The sequence below is a fragment of the Equus quagga genome, chromosome 11 (genome assembly GCF_021613505.1).
Source record: "Equus quagga isolate Etosha38 chromosome 11, UCLA_HA_Equagga_1.0, whole genome shotgun sequence".
Lineage (NCBI taxonomy): Eukaryota > Metazoa > Chordata > Mammalia > Perissodactyla > Equidae > Equus > Equus quagga.
Window position 1 is genome coordinate 73584847 of NC_060277.1, and position 19890 is coordinate 73604736.

The window sequence follows — 19890 nt, forward strand, 5'->3', positions numbered from 1 at the left end:
CGCCGCCGCCCGGGCCCGCCGCCCGCGCCCGCGCCCCCCACGCTGGCCCAGAGGGCTGCGGCCGCGTCGCCGCTGAGGATGTCCCGGAAGGGGCCGCGAGCGGAGGTGTGTGCGGACTGCAGCGCCCCGGGTAAGCGGGCCGGGCCGGGGGCGGGACCGCGCACCGAGGCCGCCGCCGGGCGGGCGCCGGGGCCTGGCGGGAGCGCCGTGCGGGGCCGGAGGGCGGGGCGGGGCTGGGGGCTGCGGCCTCCGGCCTCGGGCTTCTGCCCCCGCCTGGGCCACTGCGGAGCCGCGGCCTTGGCGGGAGGGCCGGCCCGGGGGGCCCCTGTTCCCTCGCGTCCATGGACGAGCGAGGAAGGACATTCCCGGCGCCACCTCCCACCCCTCAGTCTGAGGGAGGCGGGCAGCTAGTTGCCCCCCCTTCCATCTCCGTATCCAAACGGAAGCGCCAGCCTGGGGTGGCAGGAGGGCTGTGGCGGAGGCCGGCAGGGTTTAGGAGGTGGGGGCGAGTGTGGTTTTGTGTCATCTCAGTGCCACCCCCGCGTCTTGCACCTGCTGCTCGCATGGTCTGCGCTCCCGCCGGGGTGGCGGAGGGCAAGGGGTAGAGAGCTGGACAGATGGGCCAGGGGGGCCTGGATACTGTTTCCTCGGGAGAAGATGAGAGGGTGGCTACTCCTAGGACTCCCTACCCTTGGTTCCCAGGGCTGGGGCTCCTTGCAGGGCCTGGCCTTCAGGGCCATTATGAGCCTGGGCATCTTCCCCTGAGGCATCCCCAGGCCGCCTGGTGTCTGGGAGCAACTAGACTCGGCTTTTCTTGTGCCCCGGTAAGGCCTGCTTGGGAAGGTGGGCTTGGCATTGCCCCAGCCTGGGCACAGACCCCTCCAGGTCCCCTAGCCTAGTCTAGCCAGAAATGGATAGGGAGCAGTGCCGAGGGGTGCCTAGATTCCCCGGATCCAGCTGGCTTCCTGGCCTGCCTCCTGGCTGTGTTTACTGTAATAGTTCCCTTCTCCTTCCCAGCAGAGTCAGGTCCAGGCTGATGTGAAACCCCCCTTACCTGCTGAGGAAGTGAGGGGCAGTGACCCGAGAGGCTGCTCCCTTCTAATGTGGGAGGACACTGCCAGTGATGGGGCTCAGCAGCTGGCCTGGGGAAGGAAGTCCTGGCCCCTGTCCATCCTCTCTTTAGAAAAGGAGCCATCTCCCTGGGAGACCTCTGGGCAGGCTCAGGGGGTCTGTGTACTCCAGGAGGACTGTGGGCACAATTAAGTGTGAGAGCGTGGGGTGCTGTTTTGTGGGCCCATAACTTCCAGCCACCCTTTGCACAGGCTCAGGACCCCAACAGGTTGAGACCCACAGACGCTCTGGTGGTTCTGATGGCTCCAAGCTAGAGTGTTTGGGAACTGTGGATGCATGGCAGAGGCCCGGTACTCTGTGGATGGTTATGACCCTGGGGGCTTCTCTCAGGGCATGTCATGGTCTAGAGGGCTCTGAAGAAGCTATCTAGGGGGTATGTGTTCTTACCCCTAATTAGCTGGAAGCTATGATCCTCTGACCCCAACCACAGGCAAGTCTGGGGATGGCACAGCTAAGAGGAGAGCTTGCCTTCTGTATGTCTGTTCCAGGCTGTTCTGCACCTCTGCTGGGTGGGCATAGCACTTGAGGGGAAAGAAGGGCTGGGAGTGGGGGCTTAGCAGACACCCTATCGGGGGAGCCTGGATTTTAGTGTTACCTGTGTTTCCAGCTCACTCTGTGACCTATGGCCAGACTTCCCTGATTCTGGGCTTTAGTTTCCTCAACTGCGAGGCAAAAAGTTGGAGTAGAATGGTTTTTTTTTTTTTTGAGGAAGATCAGCCCTGAGCTAACTACTGCCAGTCCTCCTCTTTTTTGCTGAGGAAGCCTGGTCCTGAGCTAACATCCGTGCCCATCTTCCTCTACTTTATATGTGGGACGCCTACCACAGCATGGTGTGCCAAGCGGTGCCATGTCCGCACCCAGGATCTGAACCGGCGAACCCCAGGCCGCTGAGAAACAGAACGTGCGCACTTAACCGCTGCGCCACCAGGCCGGCCCCTGGAGTAGAATGGTTTTGAGGACCATCCCGTCTCCAAGTCTGTTGTCCTGATTCTGGGCCAGAGGGACATAGGGCAGCATCAGCAAGGCTGTTGTCCTTTCTTCATTGCATTTGGTTGTTTGGCTGAAGCCTCTGGATGCCTAGTGGGCTCAGGGAGGAGTGGTGTGTATCTGTGTTGGACTGCCCAGGTCCTGTCCCCAGTCCTAGTCCCACAGAGGCGTCCTGGATACTTCCTTTCCCCCTTATCCAGAATACAGGTCAGGAAGAGGCAGGTGGTGAGGATGGTGAGGTGGGCAGGGTGCTGACAAAGTCTTCCTCATCACCCCCCTACCCCCCACCGCCCCCAGCACCTGGCATAGTATCTGGCACTTAGCAGCTCCTCCCCAAGTGTATCAATGCTTGTCAGGACCCCAGCTGGCTACTTGGGCTAACCCCCCACCCCTACCCTATGATACATAGAGTAGCATTCTGAGTCTGGGAACTGTAGCAGCCCAGGTAAGAGGCTTGAGGCTAACAGCACCTCCTTAGCGGATGTCTCCCACCAGAGTCTTGGGCTTCTCTCACTGTGAGAGGAACCCTGTATTCCTAGCTCTAGGAGTGAGGTTGTCCCCTTTTTGTAGTTGGTTAATTTGGGGGGTCATGAAGGTGAAAGGTGAGATGCAGACTGACCCCAAAGGGTGCCATCCTCCCTCTGCTCCCAGGCCTAGGCACACAGGGGACAAGTGTGAGCATGTTGTGAGGCAGCTGGACATAGCATGGCTGCTGTGGCATGTCGTGTCACCTCTCACGCACCATCTGTGTCCCTGCCTGCCTTAGGAATCCCAAGAGAGGGGCAGGGGTCAGGGAACCCTGGAGAATGTGTGTTCCCCCTTCCTTCCCCTCCACTCCCCCTGCCGCACGGTCCCGGCCCAGCTCTCACACCATGGGCCTTCTTCTGCTGCTTGGGCAGCCCCAGGCACAGGAGTGAAGACCTCAAGATGCCCATCCTAAGGGCATCTTGGATGAGCAGGGCTGGCCACTGGCTGGGGACATGGGGGAACCTGCAGGCTCATTTGTCTCTTCATAATGTAGCCTGTGGTGTGGGGTGAATGGTGGGCTTCCTTCCTCTGCTGTTGAGGTATGACTTACGTACAGCAAAGTGCCTGCACCTGCCTGTTCACTTGATGAGTTTTCACATGTGTATCTACCTGCATAACCACCACTCTAATCAAGAGATAGAGCATTTCCATCACTTCGTGGGGCTTTCTCCTGCCCCCTCCCAGTCAGCGCCCCCAAAGGTAACTGCCGTTCTGACCTCTATCCCCATGGATTTCTCTTGTCTGCTTTCAGAATGGTGGGCTTCTCCCTCTTGTCCAGTGAGGCTCTGGTCCCTAGCTCGTTTATAGCACATTTACTGGCCCTAGAGGCTATTAGTGGCTTTGGGTGGTGACATGAATTCACCTTAGTAGAGGCCTCCATGGGGTTGGCACTAGTTAACATTATCCCAGGACCCCTCCTGCCACTTGCCCACACTTGCCAGACCCTCATCCTGACTGAGGCAGAAGCCCAGGGGGAGTGTTGGCAGGATCCTGAGGAGGTTACCACATCCCACAACCCTTATGTGCCCTGTCCCTTCTGTTTGGTCTAGGGAGCCTCTTAGGGGCAAGGGTCCCTTAACCTTAAACTACAATAGCCATTTGACTTTCAGAAACCTTCCTGGCCCTTCTGCTTAGGAACTGGCCTAGGAGGCCTTGGGGGCACCTGCTTGGGGAGGCCTGAGTCCCCTTGGGCATAGGGAGCACAGAGTAGGGTTAGAATGGGCATCTTGTCTGCGTCATCCAGAACTGCATTGGCACCAATGTGCCCCAGACCAGGACAGTGTCCCCTACCCACCCTTCCTATTTCAGGTCACTGTGGAGGAGAGGGAGGACTCCTCCCCCTGGCTGGAGAGTGCTCAGCAAAGCCTGGACCACGGTCCCCGGATCCTGGTCTTTTGGGCACTGCCATGTTCAGGGGCTCACCGTGTCTGGTCTGGACCTGGATATCTGGCCAGCGTTCCCTGGCCTGGCTTCTCCGATAGGGCTACGGGCCTCGGGTGGAGGCCTCAGGGCAGCCCATTTATGATCCTGGCCTGGGCGGCTCCCCACTTACAGGAAACCCACCATTTCAACAAGAGGAATTTAGGCTGCGTCATTTCCAGCTTCCTGCCTGGACTGCCGGAGGTGGCTGGCGGGCAGACCCCTGACCCAGTAGTGTTTGAGAGTGGGGGGAGGGAGCTTTCCATGCCTGGGGTGCCTCACTGTTTGGGTAGAGCCAACACTAAAGTGTGCCCTAGGGCTCCCCCTTTTGGCACAATGGTGGGTCCCTCCCTTGTGGGCCCCTGGAATCAGCCCCCAAGGAAGGAAGGTGTGTGGCAGCACCTTGTGCATCCTCTGTTGCCCTGTTTTGGGGGGAGGATCCCTAAAGAAGCCCAGACCCAAAGAGCTGAGCTGCTTCTTTCACTTCCCGTTTCCATGCCATGGAGGGGACACTCACTATGGGCAGAGCTCAGGCTGTGCCCTGACTCACAGTTCTGGGAACTCTGATGGAAGGGTCTCAGGGAAGGGTCTGAGAATTGCCCCCTGGTTGAAGAGGCTCTCATTACCCCAACCCGGCCCCTCCCTTCCCTACGGGGGTCCACTTACGGACTCCCTGAGCACGAAGGGGCAAGGCAGAGAGCCAGACCCCCGCCCCCCAGGACGGGGCTTCCTGAGACTGGGCGGGGGCCTGGGCAGAGCACAGTGTCCTGGGAGAGAGGCTCCCTGCCCCCACTCTCCAGCGGCACACAATGGCTGCTTTCTCCCCCGTGACCTTTCCGCAGCCTGAGCTGTATGCAGCTGTCTCCTCCCCCTCTCCCAAGGGGCCTGGGATGGGTGGCATCTCCCCTGCCCTTGAGAAGGACCCCAGAAGCTCCCACCCGATCCTGGCCCCTCTTCTTGTTTCCGAATTTCACTCCTTCTCACCGTCTGAAGAGTGGCTCCCAGGGCCCTTGCTCACTTGGGGCTGCCCCCTTTGGGGCAGGGGCACAGGGACAGCAGCAGGTGTGGATGTGGGTTGGTCTCTGGTATCTAGGTGCCTGGGTCCACATCCCAGCAATCCCATTCATTAGCCGTGTGACCTTGAGCAAGCGCTGTAACCTCTCTGAGCCATGGTTTCCTCACTGGTAAAGGGAAGGGTAGTATTTCCTACCTTACCTGACAGTTGTGAGAGGCATCATACATACAGCACCCGGCTGGTACACAGTGGGTGCTCAATCAGTGTTAGTTCCTTTGCTCTCTCCATCCTCCTTGAGAGGGGCTCCAGCTCAGCCCATCAGTGATGGAGGCTCAGGCATGAAAAGGCCTGTTGCCTGCCAGGATGAGGGCAGAGGCAGGAGCCGGTGGAAGGATGCAATAGATTAGGCATGTGGGCCAGTGGTTCCCACAGAAGCCTGGGTGCAGGAGAAATGTGGCACAAACCCAGACACAGGAGCAGTGGCTAGGGATGTCTGGCATGTAGCATCAGGGTTGGATCCCCTAGGGGATTCCTGCCTCCCTGGGGAAGGGCTGGGGCAGCAGTCTTGTTCCCTGGGGAAAGGCTGTGGGACTGGTAGTGGTGACTGCAGGACAGGAAGCCGTGCTGGCTGAGTAGACCCTGGGGACTACACCTCCCCAGAGGTGCAAAGATGTGTAGGAAAGGGCATGGCTCCCCCCTCCCACTGCCGCAGCTCAGCTTTCTCTTCAGGAGTCTGTGTGTGCCGATGGTTGCGCTCCGAGACCTTTGGGGAGCCGAGTGAGTGGATATGTGTGCAGGACTAAGCATAGGGTGGGCCCAGAGCAGGTGCTCAGGAGGTCTCACCCGTCGTCCGACTGTGGCTGACCCTTGCCCCCACCCCGGCAGACCCTGGCTGGGCCTCCATCAGCAGGGGTGTGCTGGTGTGTGACGAGTGCTGCAGTGTGCACCGGAGTCTGGGACGCCACATCTCCATTGTCAAGCACCTTCGCCACAGCGCCTGGCCTCCCACGCTGCTGCAGGTACTGGGCTGGGTCAGGTGGTTCTTGTTCCCCACAGAGTGTGCTGAACGCAGGCACCTTTCCCTCACCCCCAAACACACTGCTCTCTCGAGTCTGCAGCTTCTAGGGAGCAGCACTCAGCTGGGGCAGAACGTAACCCTGACCCCCTCCACCCTCTGCTCGCCTGCACAGAGGCAGCTTCCAGGACTAGAGTCACACAGACCTGGGCTCTCACATGGCTCTGCCACTTATGCTTGGCCACGTAGCATTGAGCAAGTCGTTTAGCCTCTCTAAGCTTTGGCATGCCCACCATGCGGCCTGAAGTGCTCAACAGGACTCACATCCTTGGGTGGCCCAGCTGAATGGAGGTGCGACAGTGCCAGGCACACAGTAGGCCCCTTGGTCCTGTTTCCAGCCATGCCGGCTGTGGCCGGCACTCAGAGGTGTTTCCCCCAGTGCCCTGCGTACAGTGGGCCCTCTCACTTGGCATCTCTTCCCTGCAGATGGTGCACACGCTCGCCAGCAACGGGGCCAACTCCATCTGGGAGCATTCCCTGCTGGACCCCGCACAAGTGCAGAGCGGCCGGCGCAAAGCCAACCCCCAAGATAAAGTCCAGTGAGTCAGCTGAGGGGTGGTGGCGGGGGCTGTGTGGTCCAGGACATGGGCCCGGGAGGTGGCCAGGTGACCAGCCTCTCCTGCTTTGCTCCCCATTTCCTCCTGTGTGCCCCACACAGCCCCATCAAGTCAGAGTTCATCAGGGCCAAGTACCAGATGCTGGCGTTTGTGCACAAGCTTCCCTGCCGGGATGACGACGGGGTCACTGCCAAAGACCTCAGCAAGGTTTGAGGGGGCCCCATGACACACGGGTGGGCCTCTCCTCTTCTCACCCATGATGCCCTGAAGGCCTCTTCTTTGTCACCACTGAGCCCTAGGCCCCAAAGGCAGCCAGGTCAGGCAAGAACAGTGGACATGGTGGAGGGACAAGGTTGCATGGTCAGGCTGCGTGTGGTCAAGGCCCCTCAAGTCCTAAGTGGACACACAAAGCTAAAATGCCCCAGCTGCTGCCCTAAAGCCAGGGAAACTTGGGGCAGTTTCTTAGCCTCTCAGAGCCTCAGTTTCCTCATTGGTAAAATGGGAAGGAAATAACGGCATCCACCTCATGGGTAGTATCTGTTCCAAGCAGAGCACACAGCATGTGGTCTGTGGTGACCGATGGCAGCTTTTACTAACTGGCATTAACTCCTAGTGGGAAGCCCTCAGTCCTCCCTGACAAGCCAGTTTCAGTTGGGTCCCTCGGAGCTGGTAGGACTCCCAGGAGCTGTCTGGACTAGGTGCAGCTTGAGGGGAAGAGGGCCTCACGCACACACACATTTGTTGCACACTCTGCTCCTTGCAGCAATTGCACTCAAGCGTGCGGACGGGCAACTTGGAGACATGTCTGCGCCTGCTGTCCCTGGGTGCCCAGGCCAACTTCTTCCACCCAGAGAAGGGCACCACCCCTCTGCACGTGGCTGCCAAGGCGGGGCAGACGCTGCAGGCTGAGCTTCTTGTAGTGTATGGGGCTGACCCTGGCTCCCCTGACGTTAATGGCCGCACGCCCATTGACTATGCCAGGTGAGGGTCGGCTGCAGGGTGAGGCTTGGGCGGGTGGGGGCAGTGGGCTCCTGCTGCAGGGCTGAGCCAAGCCCCCTCCCCACAGGCAGGCGGGGCACCATGAGCTGGCGGAAAGGCTAGTCGAGTGCCAGTATGAGCTCACTGACCGGTTGGCCTTCTATCTCTGTGGACGCAAGCCGGGTGAGCAGAGTGTGGGGCTGGCCTGGCTGGGCCAGGCAGGTGGGACCCAGACACACCCCAGCAGCAGGTGCCATGGTGACAAAGCCGGCTGGGGAACAGCGTTGCTAGGCAACTGGCTCCTGTGAAATTGCTGCAGGCTCTGGGCTGCAGCACGTTAGGGTAGGGAGTGGGGGTGGGCATAACTTCCAGCCAGCTCCCAGGGCTCTTGGGGGTGGCCTGCCCTCCTCCCTTTCCCCTGACACTTCTGGGTGCCAAGCCCTGCTCATGGCAGTGAGGTGGGCTCCCAGCTGCTAAGGCCACCCCACACCAGTGACTTGGCGTTTTTATTTTGGTTCAGATCACAAGAATGGGCATTACATCATCCCACAGATGGCTGACAGGTGAGTCCCCACCTGATGCCCCTTCCCAGAGGCTCTTGTATGCCATGTGGATGCCGGACCCCCAGAGCCCCTACCCCTCCCACTCCCCAGGCTTTAGGGGCCTGGGACCCCCATCCCCATCCTCAGGGCTGAAGGCACAAGCATTTCACAGTCCAGTCCTCACTGCCTAATTCTGGGCCCCAAGGCAGGTAAGAAATGTCAACTCAGCACATGGCCAGCACAGCCTTAGCCCCAAGGCTGTCAAGTACATAGGACTTGAGTACAAGGAAAACCCCCAGGAGTGGTGGGTCGCTGGGTTCTGCTCCCAGTGGCACTAACCCCACTGTAAAATCTTGAGACAAGCCTCTGCTCTCCAGTGAAAAGGTGCTGGGCTCCAGGGGTTTGACCAACTGTGGGACTACTGGCCAGGCCTCTGTGGTGCGCTCAGAAATTGGGCAGAGGCTGGGGGTCAGGAACCAGCACAGTGGAGGTGTTTCTGCCTCTGCTCTGAGAGGCCCCAGGCACCCAGGCTGTGGGGGACTCTCACCTGGCTCACAAGATGGATGCTAGTGCCACCTGGTGGCCGCCTGTAGTGGCCAATTCTTCATGCCAAGCGGTGCCTGCTGGCCTGGATCTGGAGAGAGGAGCCTCCCTCCCTCTGCAGAGGCCGGTATAGGCAGATGGAGATGGTCAGGCCTGGGCACCTTGGATCCCTGAAGCCAGACCTCCTCTTTTCTGACACCCCAAGACTCCCCTCTCCTTCTCTCATCTGATTGTGCCTGGCGTGTGTGCCTGTGTGCGCGTGGGGGGGGTGTGTGTGTTGTAAACACATACGGGCGTGTACGCAATGAATTGTTAACCGAGTGCCTTCCCAGTGCCAGCTGCTGTGCTTGGCACTGGCAGAGAGGTAACTCAGGTGCGATCCCTGCTCTGAAGGAGCTCACAGTCCAGGAGACGGGGCAGGCTGGTTAGACAGTTGTAGTCCCGTGTAGGGGGTGCAGCAAGAGAGGAAAAGGCGCAGGCGTCAGAAATGCCGTGCCAGGAACTGCAGGCAGATCGTGTGGCTGGAGCGTAGTGTCAGAGGCAGGGAGTCCCAGGAGCAAGACTGGAATAGAGATGGGGCAAGAGAGTGGCCGGACCTGTGAGCCCCGACAAGAGTCGTGACCATCCTGAGGGCAGAGAGGTTCCGAGCATGGGTGTGTGGAGTCAGCTCTGCCGCTTACTGCCTGTGTGACTTCAGGCAGGCTCCTTAACCTCTCTGAGCCCTGGTTACTTCACCTAGGAATGAAGATGACAGTACCTATCTTTCTTGGCTGTTGAGAGGATTAATAAGACAATGCATGCAAAACACTTAGCCTATTTTTTAAAGTGAGCTTTTTGTTGAAGTATGCCATATATACCTGTTACTAGTGAAATGTTTTGAAGGCCAGTGGTAGTACAGCCAAATGTGTCAAAAAGATCACCCTGGCTGCTGGGAGGAAAAAAGATTGTAGGGGCAAGACTGGAAGTAAGAAGATGGATTAAGAAACTGTTGCAGAAGCTCAGGCAAGAGGAAAGGACGGCAGAACCTGGGGAAGGCTTGGCCGGAGCTGGAGGGAGAGGGATGTGACTCCTGGGAGCTGATGTTGGTGCTGGGCCAGCCGGTTACTGAGAGAGGCCGGGGGCATGAGCTCAGTTTTGTATACCCTGGGTCTGGCGTGCACATGGAGATGGGTCTGAGCTTGACGTGGGAAGGCGTGTGCTACCCTGCTGCTGGGTAATTGCTGCCTCTGTCCTGTTCTTCCCTCTGCTGCCTTCCTCTGGACTTAGATCTCGACAAAAGTGCATGTCTCAGAGGTATATGGGGCCTGCGGGGAGCAGGCTCTGGAGGTTGGGTGGGGTGGGGAGGCACTCGGCGTGCGGCATCTGGGGTGTCATCTCCCTGGGATCCCCGCATGTTTGGGAGTCACTGGCAGGGGTCTGGCCACCTCTCAAGTCTGGCCTCTCCCCTCCTTCCCATTCCCATCTCCTTCCTTCGTCCACAGCCTGGACCTGTCCGAGTTGGCCAAAGCTGCCAAGAAGAAGCTGCAGGCGGTGAGTCTGCTCAGACAGGCCCCTAAGACGGAGCTGCCTCCCTTCCCTGACCCCCTGCCCCTGCGATTGCTCCCCCATCCTCTGACCTGGTGCCCTTTTCCAAGTCTTTGACTTGCCCTTTACTCTAGCCTCCCCAGCCTCCTCTCCTCCACCTCCTGACCCCTTATCTTGGACCCTGGCTCTGCCCTCCAAAGGCTCGCGGGGCCCTAACTCTACCTCTGACCTGGAGGGAACTAACCAGTCTGGTCTGGTCTCCCTCTGTCCTCTCCTACCTTGGAGCTTGGCAGACCGACCCCTACCCCAGTTTCTAGTTCTGAGCTGTTTCCCATGCTTTATCACACCTGGTGAGCTGGCCTTGTCAGCAGTGAGGGCCAGTTGACCTGACAAAGCCTGGGTCTCCCTCTCTGCCTCCAGCTCAGCAACCGGCTTTTTGAGGAACTTGCCATGGACGTGTATGACGAGGTGGACCGAAGAGAAAATGATGCTGGTGAGCCAGAGGGCATCAGGGCTGGCCGGATGGGACAAGAGCACCTACCGGGACCTGGCATGGCTCTTGGGTCCTTTCTCTGGGACTAAAAAGGGGTGCCTGGGGTTGGGCTGCTCAGCAGGGCTGCAAATAAGCCCCTGCTAGCCGTGAGCCCACCTGGACAGCTTCCCCAGCTGGGCAGCATGTGCTGAGCTGGGGCAGCCAGCCTGCTCCTCCCACCCCCCCCACCCCACCCCCCGACCCCCCCGACTGGGACTCCTCTGCTCTGGCTGCCTCCCACTTTGGCTCTCTCCCCAGTCCCGCTCCGCCCCCTCTACATCACTCGTTCCTGGCCACAGCCAGATTCCATCCCAAACTCTGGGTCGGGGCTGGCAGGAGGGAGTTGCCTTGTTCTGTTCTGTTCGTTAGTCCTCAGCCAGCCTCGCCCAGCCTTGCTTTGTGTGTCTGAAGACCACCCCTGTTTTGAACACCAGCGCTTGTGGGGAGGTGCTGGAAGGCTGTGCTGCCCTTCCCCACCCCCGTTCCATGGGCCTGGCCACCGTGGATGATCTGTTCCCTGCCCCTCCCCCACAGTGTGGCTGGCTACCCAAAACCACAGCACCCTGGTGACGGAACGCAGTGCTGTGCCCTTCCTGCCTGTTAACCCCGAATACTCAGCCACACGGAATCAGGTGAGGGGGCTGGATGGGGGGCCTGGGGTGGTCTCCTCCCCTCCTGGGGTCGCAGCACTGTGGGCCTGCCTTTCCTCACAGGCTGTTGTCTAGGCCGGGAACTGGGCCCGCTCTTCTCCACCTCTGGCTCAGGCCTCCCTCAGGGCCTGGCTGGCACTGGGATTTGGGAATGGGGAAGAGGCTGTTCTTTTGAGCACTTGGTGAGCAGCCTCCGGGGGGTGTTCCAGCCTCTTCCCGAGAGCTCCCCTAGGCGCCTTGAATCTCTGTCATCTCCCATCTCTGTCCTGGCCAGGTGAACAGGCTGGCGTATTTCAGCTGTGGTTAAATCAGAGCAGGGGGCTGGCTTACCACTTTGTCCTACCCCCATGTGTCAGTTGGCCTGGTCCTCATGCCGGCCTGGTCCTTTCTGCCTTGCAGGGGCGACAGAAGTTGGCTCGCTTTAATGCCCGAGAATTTGCCACCTTGATCATTGACATTCTCAGTGAGGCCAAGCGGAGACAACAGGGCAAGAGCCTGAGCAGCCCCACAGGTGGGAAGGGTGCGGATAGGGTGCAGGCAGTGGGCACTGTCCCAGGATGTTCTCTTTCATGGCTCCCTCTCGGAGGTGGCATGATAGACGGGTTATGTGGCTGAGTCCTGAGTGACAGGCCTGTGCCCTCAGACAACCTCGAGCTGTCTGCACGGAGCCAGAGTGACCTCGACGACCAGCACGACTACGACAGCGTGGCCTCGGACGAGGACACAGACCAGGAGCCCCTGCGTAGTGCCGGCGCCACTCGGAACAACCGTGCCCGGGTCTGAGCACTGCCCCTCCCCAAACCCTCCCCTGGCCTCCACCAAGGCCCAGTTCTATCCTGTTGTAGCCTGGGGCCTTGGGGACAAGCGGGCTGGTCACGGCCTCGAGAGCAGCCCTCTGAGGGCATTCATCCTCTGCCCCTGATGGCTGACAGGTGTGTGTGTTGCTCTGCAGAGCATGGACTCCTCAGACCTGTCCGATGGGGCCGTGACGCTGCAGGAATACCTGGAGCTGAAGAAGGCCCTGGCCACCTCCGAGGCAAAGGTGCAGCAGCTCATGAAGGTCAACAGCAGCTTGAGTGACGAACTCCGGAGGCTGCAGAGGGAGGTGAGGGCTGCACCCTCGGTGCCAGTGAGGGGGCTCCAAGAGCCCTGCTGGAGGCGAATCACCCCCTCCCAGAGGCGGGGGTGCCGCCTAGACCCTCCAGGGTTTCTCACACCACTCTGGACTTTCAGATCCACAAGCTGCAGGCAGAGAACTTGCAGATCCGGCAGCCCCCAGGGCCGGTGCCCACACCCCCACTCCCCAGTGAACGGGCAGAACACACGTCCATGGGGCCTGGCGGGAGTGCCCACCGCAGGGACCGCCAGGCCTTCTCCATGTATGAACCAGGTTCTGCCCTGAAGCCCTTTGGGGGCCCACCTGGGGACGAGCTCACCACCCGACTACAGCCTTTCCACAGCACTGTGAGTTGTCTGCGGGTCTCAAGGGGGTGGGGAAACAGAGGGTTGGGGCTGCCACAGGGCCCTCCATGACGCCCCCTTTGCTAACCTCCAGGAGCTGGAGGATGACGCCATCTACTCAGTGCACGTCCCTGCTGGCCTTTACCGGGTAAGCAGGGGCTGGGGGAGGGGGTTCTGTTTCTGCAAATAGGTTTGGAGCCCCAGTACGTGCTAGGCTTTGTGCTGGATGCTGGGCACAGGGATGACAGCATACATGGTCCCCCCTCACGGCGGGGGACCACTGCAGAGACTGACTCCAGCCCTTCTGGGTTTCAGATCCGGAAGGGGGTGTCAGCCTCAGCTGTGCCCTTCACACCCTCGTCCCCACTGCTGTCGTGCCCCCAGGAAGGAAGCCGCCACACAGTAATGTTCCCATTCCCCTTGCCCAGGGCTCAGGGTGAATGAGACGTGTGGATGGGAGGTGAAGGGGGCTGTGAGGGTCCGTGAATGTGCACCTCACCTACCGCCCCCCCTTCCCTGTTCCCTCCAGAGCAAGCTTTCCCGCCATGGCAGTGGTGCTGACAGCGACTATGAGAACACGCAGAGTGGGGACCCGCTGCTTGGGTGAGGCACCCCACAGGGAGGGGGCTGAGCGGGCCCTGGAGGCCCTGCGAGGGCTCAGGCAAGCAGCCTCATGGCCAGAATGTGTCTCTTTCCAACCCTGGGCCTCAGACTGGAAGGGAAGAGGTTTCTAGAGCTGGGCAAGGAGGACGACTTCCACCCAGAGTTGGAAAGCCTGGATGGAGACCTCGACCCTGGGCTTCCCAGCACGGAGGATGTCATCCTGAAGACGGAGCAGGTCACCAAGAACATTCAGGAATTGTTGCGAGCTGCCCAGGAATTCAAGCATGACAGGTATAGAGGCGAGGCGCAGGCTCATAGAGGCCTCTGGTGTCGCAGAGGTCAAGAGAGGGGCCATGTTCCACCGTCCTTGGGAACCTTCCTTGAAAGCCCCCCACTAATTTATGCCCTCCCCTCCCCCAACAGCTTTGTGCCCTGCTCAGAGAAGATCCATTTGGCTGTGACCGAGATGGCCTCTCTCTTCCCAAAGGTACACAGGCCAGAGAGAGGAGCAGGACTGGGAGGGCCTCAGGGTGGGGCAGGTGTAGAGAATCCGACTGCTACCTGGCTGGAGACATGGACACACTGGGCCATGACCATGGCTCATGGTTTGAAGTCCAAGGCCCAGCTCCCTCCTCCTTCCCTCCAGAGGCCGGCCCTGGAGCCTGTGCGCAGCTCCCTGCGTCTGCTCAACGCCAGCGCCTACAGGCTGCAGAGCGAGTGCCGGAAGACGGTGCCCCCGGAGCCTGGCGCCCCCGTGGACTTCCAGCTGTTGACTCAACAGGTGATCCAGTGCGCCTACGACATCGCCAAGGCTGCCAAGCAGCTGGTCACCATCACCACCCGAGAGAAAAAGCAGTGACCACTCTCCCTGCACCCTCACCTGCACCCTGGGACCTCACTGGCCATGGGAGCTGGGCCACTCCAGACACTAATCCCCACCCCAACAGAGCCGCCGGCCCAAGTGCCCTTAGTGCTGCCGCTCTCTCCTGGCAGCCAGGCGCCCTGGTGCCCGCCCCCTTCCAGCCCCCAAGGATGGGGAGGTGGGGTGGCAGGAGCTTCTGTCCCCCACATTCCATGCACCTCCCCCTGTACATAGCATCCCCTCCCCTTCTAGCGTGCAGGGGCCTGTACGGTATCACTCCCAGCCCCTTGCCCTCCAGGGCACCCTAAGCAAAGGGTCGGGTGGGGACACTCCAGGTGGGGCGGTTCTCCCTACATGCACCCCACCCCCATGAGCCAGTTCAGCCCTGTTGGGGGCTGAGCGGGGGCATCCCCCTCCTTTGTACATAATCTCTGTGGATGTCCCCACCCTGTAGCCACCAGCCCCCCTGCTGCTCTCCTTTAATGCCAAATGGCCCCTGCCTAGGGCACAGGCTTCAACCTGTGTTCCCGGGGTCCCCAGCAGCAAACACTGGAAAATCTTTTTTTCTCTCCTCTCTTCCACCCCTTAACTTTAACGTTGTGGTAACTGAGTGTCCCTGCGTGCCTGCGTGTGAATGTGCGGGGCGGCAGTGCCGTTCCCGAGGCCTGGCCCGTCGGGAGTTTTGTGAGGGAGGAGGGGACCAGAATAGCAGGACCAGCGTTGGGGGTCAGCCCCCCCAATCCTGGGGCCAGGGACAACGGGGTAATCAGCTGGGGTCCTGCCCGCTGCCTCCCCTCATCACTCCCCCTACTCATACCCCTTCTCTATGAACTTAAAAACCACTTCCCTCCATCTCTCCTCCCCCTCCCTTGTGGAGGGGAAATGTGCTGGCTGGGGCAGAGAACTGAGCACCTGAGCCTGGGGCTGGCTCCCTGGGGTCCCCAACTCAGCTGAGAGCCCCCTCCCCAAAACCTCTGAGAGGCCAGGTGCCTGCGCCTGCAGTCTCTGGGTACCTGGAACCTGGGCTGCAGCCTGGGAAGGCTGGAGAGGCAGATGGCAGCGCCTCCCAGCTCTCCTCCCCATCCTGCCTCTGTCCCAGGGGGCCAGGTTCTACCTGTGTGGTGGTGGGTGGGCTGACTGTCAAGACATGTGTCATGTACATTTGTATCAAAAATAAATAAGTGACCATGTGCTGTTTCTGATGCTTGGAGGATTCGGGGGAGGGGGAGCGTTGGGTAGATGGCAGACACGAAAGGGAGAAAAACAAACCTGGCAAGAGTATGAAGCAAGTGCAGACTACAACTGCTCCAGACTGGGTCCTGGCGGGAAGGGGAGCCCTTGTGTTGTCTGTTAGAAAAGGCGCTTGGGAATAACAGTTTCCGTAACACCATTCCCTGCCATGGTGGCGGGAGGGGTCTGTCACACTCCTAAAACTCCGAGTCTAAGGCCAGGTTGGCAAGAGGAGGCAGGCTGGCGGGTGGGTACTCAACTCAACTTTATAAACCCCCCACCTCAAACACAACCTAAATGGCCTGGGACAATGTCCTGGGTGGCAGTGAGTGTGTCTGTGTGGCAGATGCACAAGCTCAACTCCAGATTCTACTAAAATAATTTAATTAGAAATACAGACAAAGGAGGCTGAACTAGGCCTTTTGCTCCCTGGGCCACCCCTCCCGCAAATCACGTTAAGGACCAGCCCCTTCGCAACGCTTAGCCGGGACTGCGCCAGCCGGCCACCAGGGGGCGGCCCTGCGCGCGGTCCACGTGGCAGAGGTCGCGGCCTCCCGGCGGGCGGAGGAACCGGACTGCCACAGTGGCAGGGCTGGGGTAGGTCAGTTGGAGCTGTCCCCATCCGGGCCACTGTCCGGCGTGGGCGGGAGGAGGGGTCTGCGGCGGGAGCGCTTGACCCGGCGCGGGGGCATCAGCAGCCTCCGCTTCAGCACAGCTGTGGGCGGGGTGGGGCTCAGTCAAGGGCGGGGAAGCCATGGGGGGCGGGGCGGGGCTGGGGGCGGTGAGGCGGGGACTTCTCACCCGCCACTGTGTCCTGGCTGTCCGCTGTGGGCTCCCAGTAGATGCTCTCCCCGCGTCGGAAGTTTCGGTGCAGCCGAGTGCAGAGCGTGGCCAGGGTGAGCAGCACCAACAGGAAGGTCAGGGCCATGGCAGCCCAGGCGGCCTCCTCCGTGCGCGGGGTGGGGCCCCGGGCTGCCCGCGGAGGCGCTGCTGCCCGCGGGGCGGGGGAAGCCTGACTTGGACAGGCACAGCCCCCAGGGCTGCTCTGCCCTTTGGGCAGCTGAGCCTCTATCCTGGAGCTGGCATTGCCTCTAGGCCCCCCAGGCAGCAGGGGGGCAGTAGGCACAGATGGGGCATTACCCCCTTCACCGGGGGTTCCCAACATAGGCTGCTTGCCCTCCAAGTTCCGTGGGAAAGCAGAGGGGAACCTCAGGGCTGAGGGGATGGGCTGGAGACCAAGGGCAGCTCGCAACCCACGCCTCTTGACACCACCAGGAGAGAGCTGCCTGGGCCTTCTAGATGCCACCTCTGCACCTGGGGGTCGCCAGCTCCGCAGAGTAAAGGCCAAAGCCAGGGCCTAAGGGGAGAAGTGACAGCAGTCACCCTTTCCCTGCCCAGAGAACCCAGTGACCCCGCCACCAACCAGGCCCGGGCCCAGCACCTCTCACCTTCACACACCCTCTCCGGCACAGCCGCCCTCTGCGGGGGGTTGGCACCAGGGGAGAGGGTCCAGAAAGGCTGTCAGAGAGGAACCATGCCTTCCTCTGCTTCCTCCGCCGCCTCCTCTTCAGCCAGTGGGCAGCCCAGGCTGGCTCTACCCATGCCATCTCCAGCGCCACCCCCCATGCTGCCAGCACCAGAGGCTATGAAAGGAGGAACTGTTAGAGCTAAGACGAAGGTGGCGAGCAAGCAAGAGGAAGCCCCTGAACATTCCTCTCCCTGCACAGGAGGCTGCAGCCTCTGCCTGTGCCAGACAACCACCCTTCCTCAGCCACTTACCCGATCCTGAGTGAGGCTGGAGTCAGGGGCCAGAGAGGGCTGGGCAACACAAATGTGGGCCAGGAGGGCCAGCTGGAGCTTCAGCCAGGGGTGGGCACAGGGGTGGTAGAGGAAGCTGACGCCCTCAGCCTGGAGGAAAGGCATGGAGACATCGGGCCAGGCCCAGGTCCCTCTCAGAGAATCCCAGGTTCTTACACCTGGGAGGCCAGCTTAAAGGGACTCCCAGGATGGCTAGATGACCCTTCCTCCTTCAGGGCTCAGGAAAGGACAAGGAGCCTGGGTACCGAGGTGCGCTCCCTCTTGCCTCTGAATGTTCTTTTCACTTCTCCTCTCCATCAAGTGCCACCCTTCAAACCTCACAGCTTTCATGACAGCAGCCTGGTTACCCCTGTAGGACTCAGACCACACTCGAGCTGTATTTCTCTGCACCTGCAACCGTCACTCTGCAGGTCCCCAGTCTAGACCGTGAGCAACCCCCGAATGGAGACCAGGTCTTCCGTTTATCGATCCCATCTATATATTCAATCTCCTCCAGCATCCAAATACAGGGCACACAGGCAGCAGGTGCCCAATCCCAGGATGGCAACATTAATTAGCCTTTGATTGACCTGACCTGATGCTCAGCACTGTGCCAGATGCTGTAGGAGATGTCAAAAGAAAACTCCTGGACTCCGCTGGCAGGGAATGTAAAGGAAACTCAGGGACACAGAACTAATCCAAGTAAAAGAGCAAACTCATACAACTCAAGTGGCTAGTTGCTAAATTATGAGAGAGAAGTTATAAGCATTACATGAATTTGGACACGGTGATGAGCAAGGGCTGTGTGATCAGGCAAGGTCTCAAGAGGGAGCTGACTCCTGCACTGGGCTCTGAAGATGGATGGGGATGGATGGGGATGGAGGGCAGGAGGGCAGGGAGCTGCCCACTTCAGCTTCAGGTCGGGATAGGCCAGGTGTGGAGGAGAAGCAGCAGGAGCGAAGGTACAGCAGTGGGAAATGAGCCTGGCCCTCACATGTGTGGTGAACAGACCAACACGACTGGAGAGGAACCAAAGATTTGGAGACGTCAGATGAAGCTTATTTAACTAAGGAGGGCCTGAAAAGCTGGCAGGGGGTATGGCCATGATAAGGTGGGAAATAAGGAGCCAGTGAAGGTTTCTGCACAGTGGAACGATTTCGTGAAAAGGCTGCTTGAGGAAAGGAATCAGGTAGGTGGTGTGAGGTCTCTTGGCCTGGAGCTATTACAAGGAGAAAAAAAAAAGACAGATATTTTAAAAGGAAAACCAAAGGGACAAGGGGGCTATCTGACCGCTGGCAACAAAAACAGAGAGGCAGCAGTGCACAGTGAACCCCAGTTTGGAGCCTGGTAACCTGAGGCACGCTCCCTACACCATACAGCTTCCTACTTTTGAAAGTGCTGTCAACAACACACAGTTCGTTTACTCTTCGTGGGTACAGACATTCCTGATATCCTCTCTTACAGAAAACTGGGGCCCAGAGAAGTCAGAAGACTTCTCCCAGTCACACAGCAGAGTTGGGGCATAGGTTGTTTTCTTCTACTACCGTCAGAGTTCCCCTTGAAGCCTGGGCAGCTGCTCGACAGCATTCCTACCACGGCACTGCAGAGGGTAGAGGCCTGCGGCTCACTGTCCTGGTACTAAGAAGACTGCCTCTTCCTGAGGGAAGCGGTAACGAATGGAGCTCGTGCGCAGAAAAGGTGGAGACAGCCTGCAAGGAGCGCGCGGGTTCCAGAGCAGACACCAGGACGGCTCCCCGCTGGCGCTTACCTGCTGTGGGCTCATCCGCGTGTAGGCCACTCTTGGTGACACCTATACATGGGGAAAGAAGAGAGCTTAGAGCAGCTGGGGGACTCCTTGCGGAAGGTGCGGAGGGGACAACAGGCCCCGGGCCGCCACAGTGGAATGGAGACGCTGGCGACAGAGGGCCCGAGGAACCGGGAGAGGTCTTCAGAGGGTGACTGCGGCGGGTGCAGCGAGGCCAGAGCGGGACTGCTGGGCTACCCCGCACGCCCCTCTCTCCGCCGCCCTCCAGGCTCCTACCTGTGGGGGTAGAGGCCACAGGCCCTCGGGACACCGGGCTCCCGCCTCCTCCGCCGGCTCAGCCACCACCTGTGGGTCCAAAGCGCAGAAGTGCTGGAGCGCTGGCCTCGGCTCGGGCCCTGCGCTCTCCCTCCCCAGGCCCAGCCCGCCAGGGGAGGACTGCTAGTCCCCTCCGCGCGCGCCACTCCTTGAGGACGAACTTTCGGCACAGCGCTTTGAGATCCCGCGCCGCAGCCTGCTGAGGCGTGGGTCGCCTTACCTCGCGGGGGCCCAGGAGCCCTGCCAGGGCTGCCAAGAGCAGCAGCTGGGGCGAAGGCGGAGGAGGCGCCATCCCCGCCCGCCCGGGGCCGGCCCCGCTGCCCCGCCAGCGAGGGAGCGCGCGCCGCCCCGCCCCGGCCCGCCCCGGCGCCCCCGC

The 19890-nt window shown here is 60.3% G+C and overlaps 2 protein-coding genes across 6 annotated transcripts in view; one reads left to right on the forward strand and one right to left on the reverse strand.

The window, feature by feature from the left end:
• The first annotated feature begins 6 nt into the window (after positions 1-6).
• Positions 7-15597, forward strand: GIT1 (GIT ArfGAP 1). 2 transcript variants are annotated; one of them, XM_046676472.1, is made up of 21 exons: positions 7-130; positions 5966-6099; positions 6582-6694; positions 6814-6919; positions 7476-7693; positions 7779-7873; positions 8211-8253; positions 10042-10068; positions 10257-10305; positions 10720-10792; positions 11366-11463; positions 11881-11992; positions 12125-12258; positions 12434-12586; positions 12715-12945; positions 13037-13090; positions 13258-13344; positions 13472-13545; positions 13654-13836; positions 13969-14032; positions 14192-15597. In XM_046676472.1, the coding sequence occupies exons 1-21, from the start codon at positions 79-81 to the stop codon at positions 14402-14404; spliced, it is 2313 nt and encodes a 770-aa protein (XP_046532428.1). In that variant the 5' UTR covers positions 7-78; the 3' UTR covers positions 14405-15597. The 2 variants fall into 2 exon arrangements, with proteins under 2 accessions (XP_046532428.1, XP_046532429.1); XM_046676473.1 differs by lacking the exon at positions 10042-10068 and having other exon boundaries at positions 64-130.
• A 407-nt stretch (positions 15598-16004) lies between these two features.
• Positions 16005-19890, reverse strand: part of TP53I13 (tumor protein p53 inducible protein 13) — a 5564-nt gene continuing 1678 nt past the window's right edge. For 3 of the 4 annotated variants that reach the window (XM_046675832.1, XM_046675830.1, XM_046675831.1), the window contains 6 exons: positions 19476-19544; positions 19203-19244; positions 17417-17545; positions 17086-17280; positions 16439-16994; positions 16005-16352 (listed from right to left, as the gene is read on the reverse strand). In XM_046675832.1, the coding sequence (XP_046531788.1) occupies positions 16240-16352; positions 16439-16994; positions 17086-17280; positions 17417-17545; positions 19203-19217 (1008 nt within the window). In that variant the 5' untranslated portion in view covers positions 19218-19244; positions 19476-19544 and the 3' untranslated portion in view covers positions 16005-16239. Of the gene's footprint in view, positions 16353-16438; positions 16995-17085; positions 17281-17416; positions 17546-19202; positions 19245-19475; positions 19545-19734; positions 19885-19890 lie in introns of those variants that run through there. The other variant, XM_046675829.1, reaches the window with a different exon arrangement.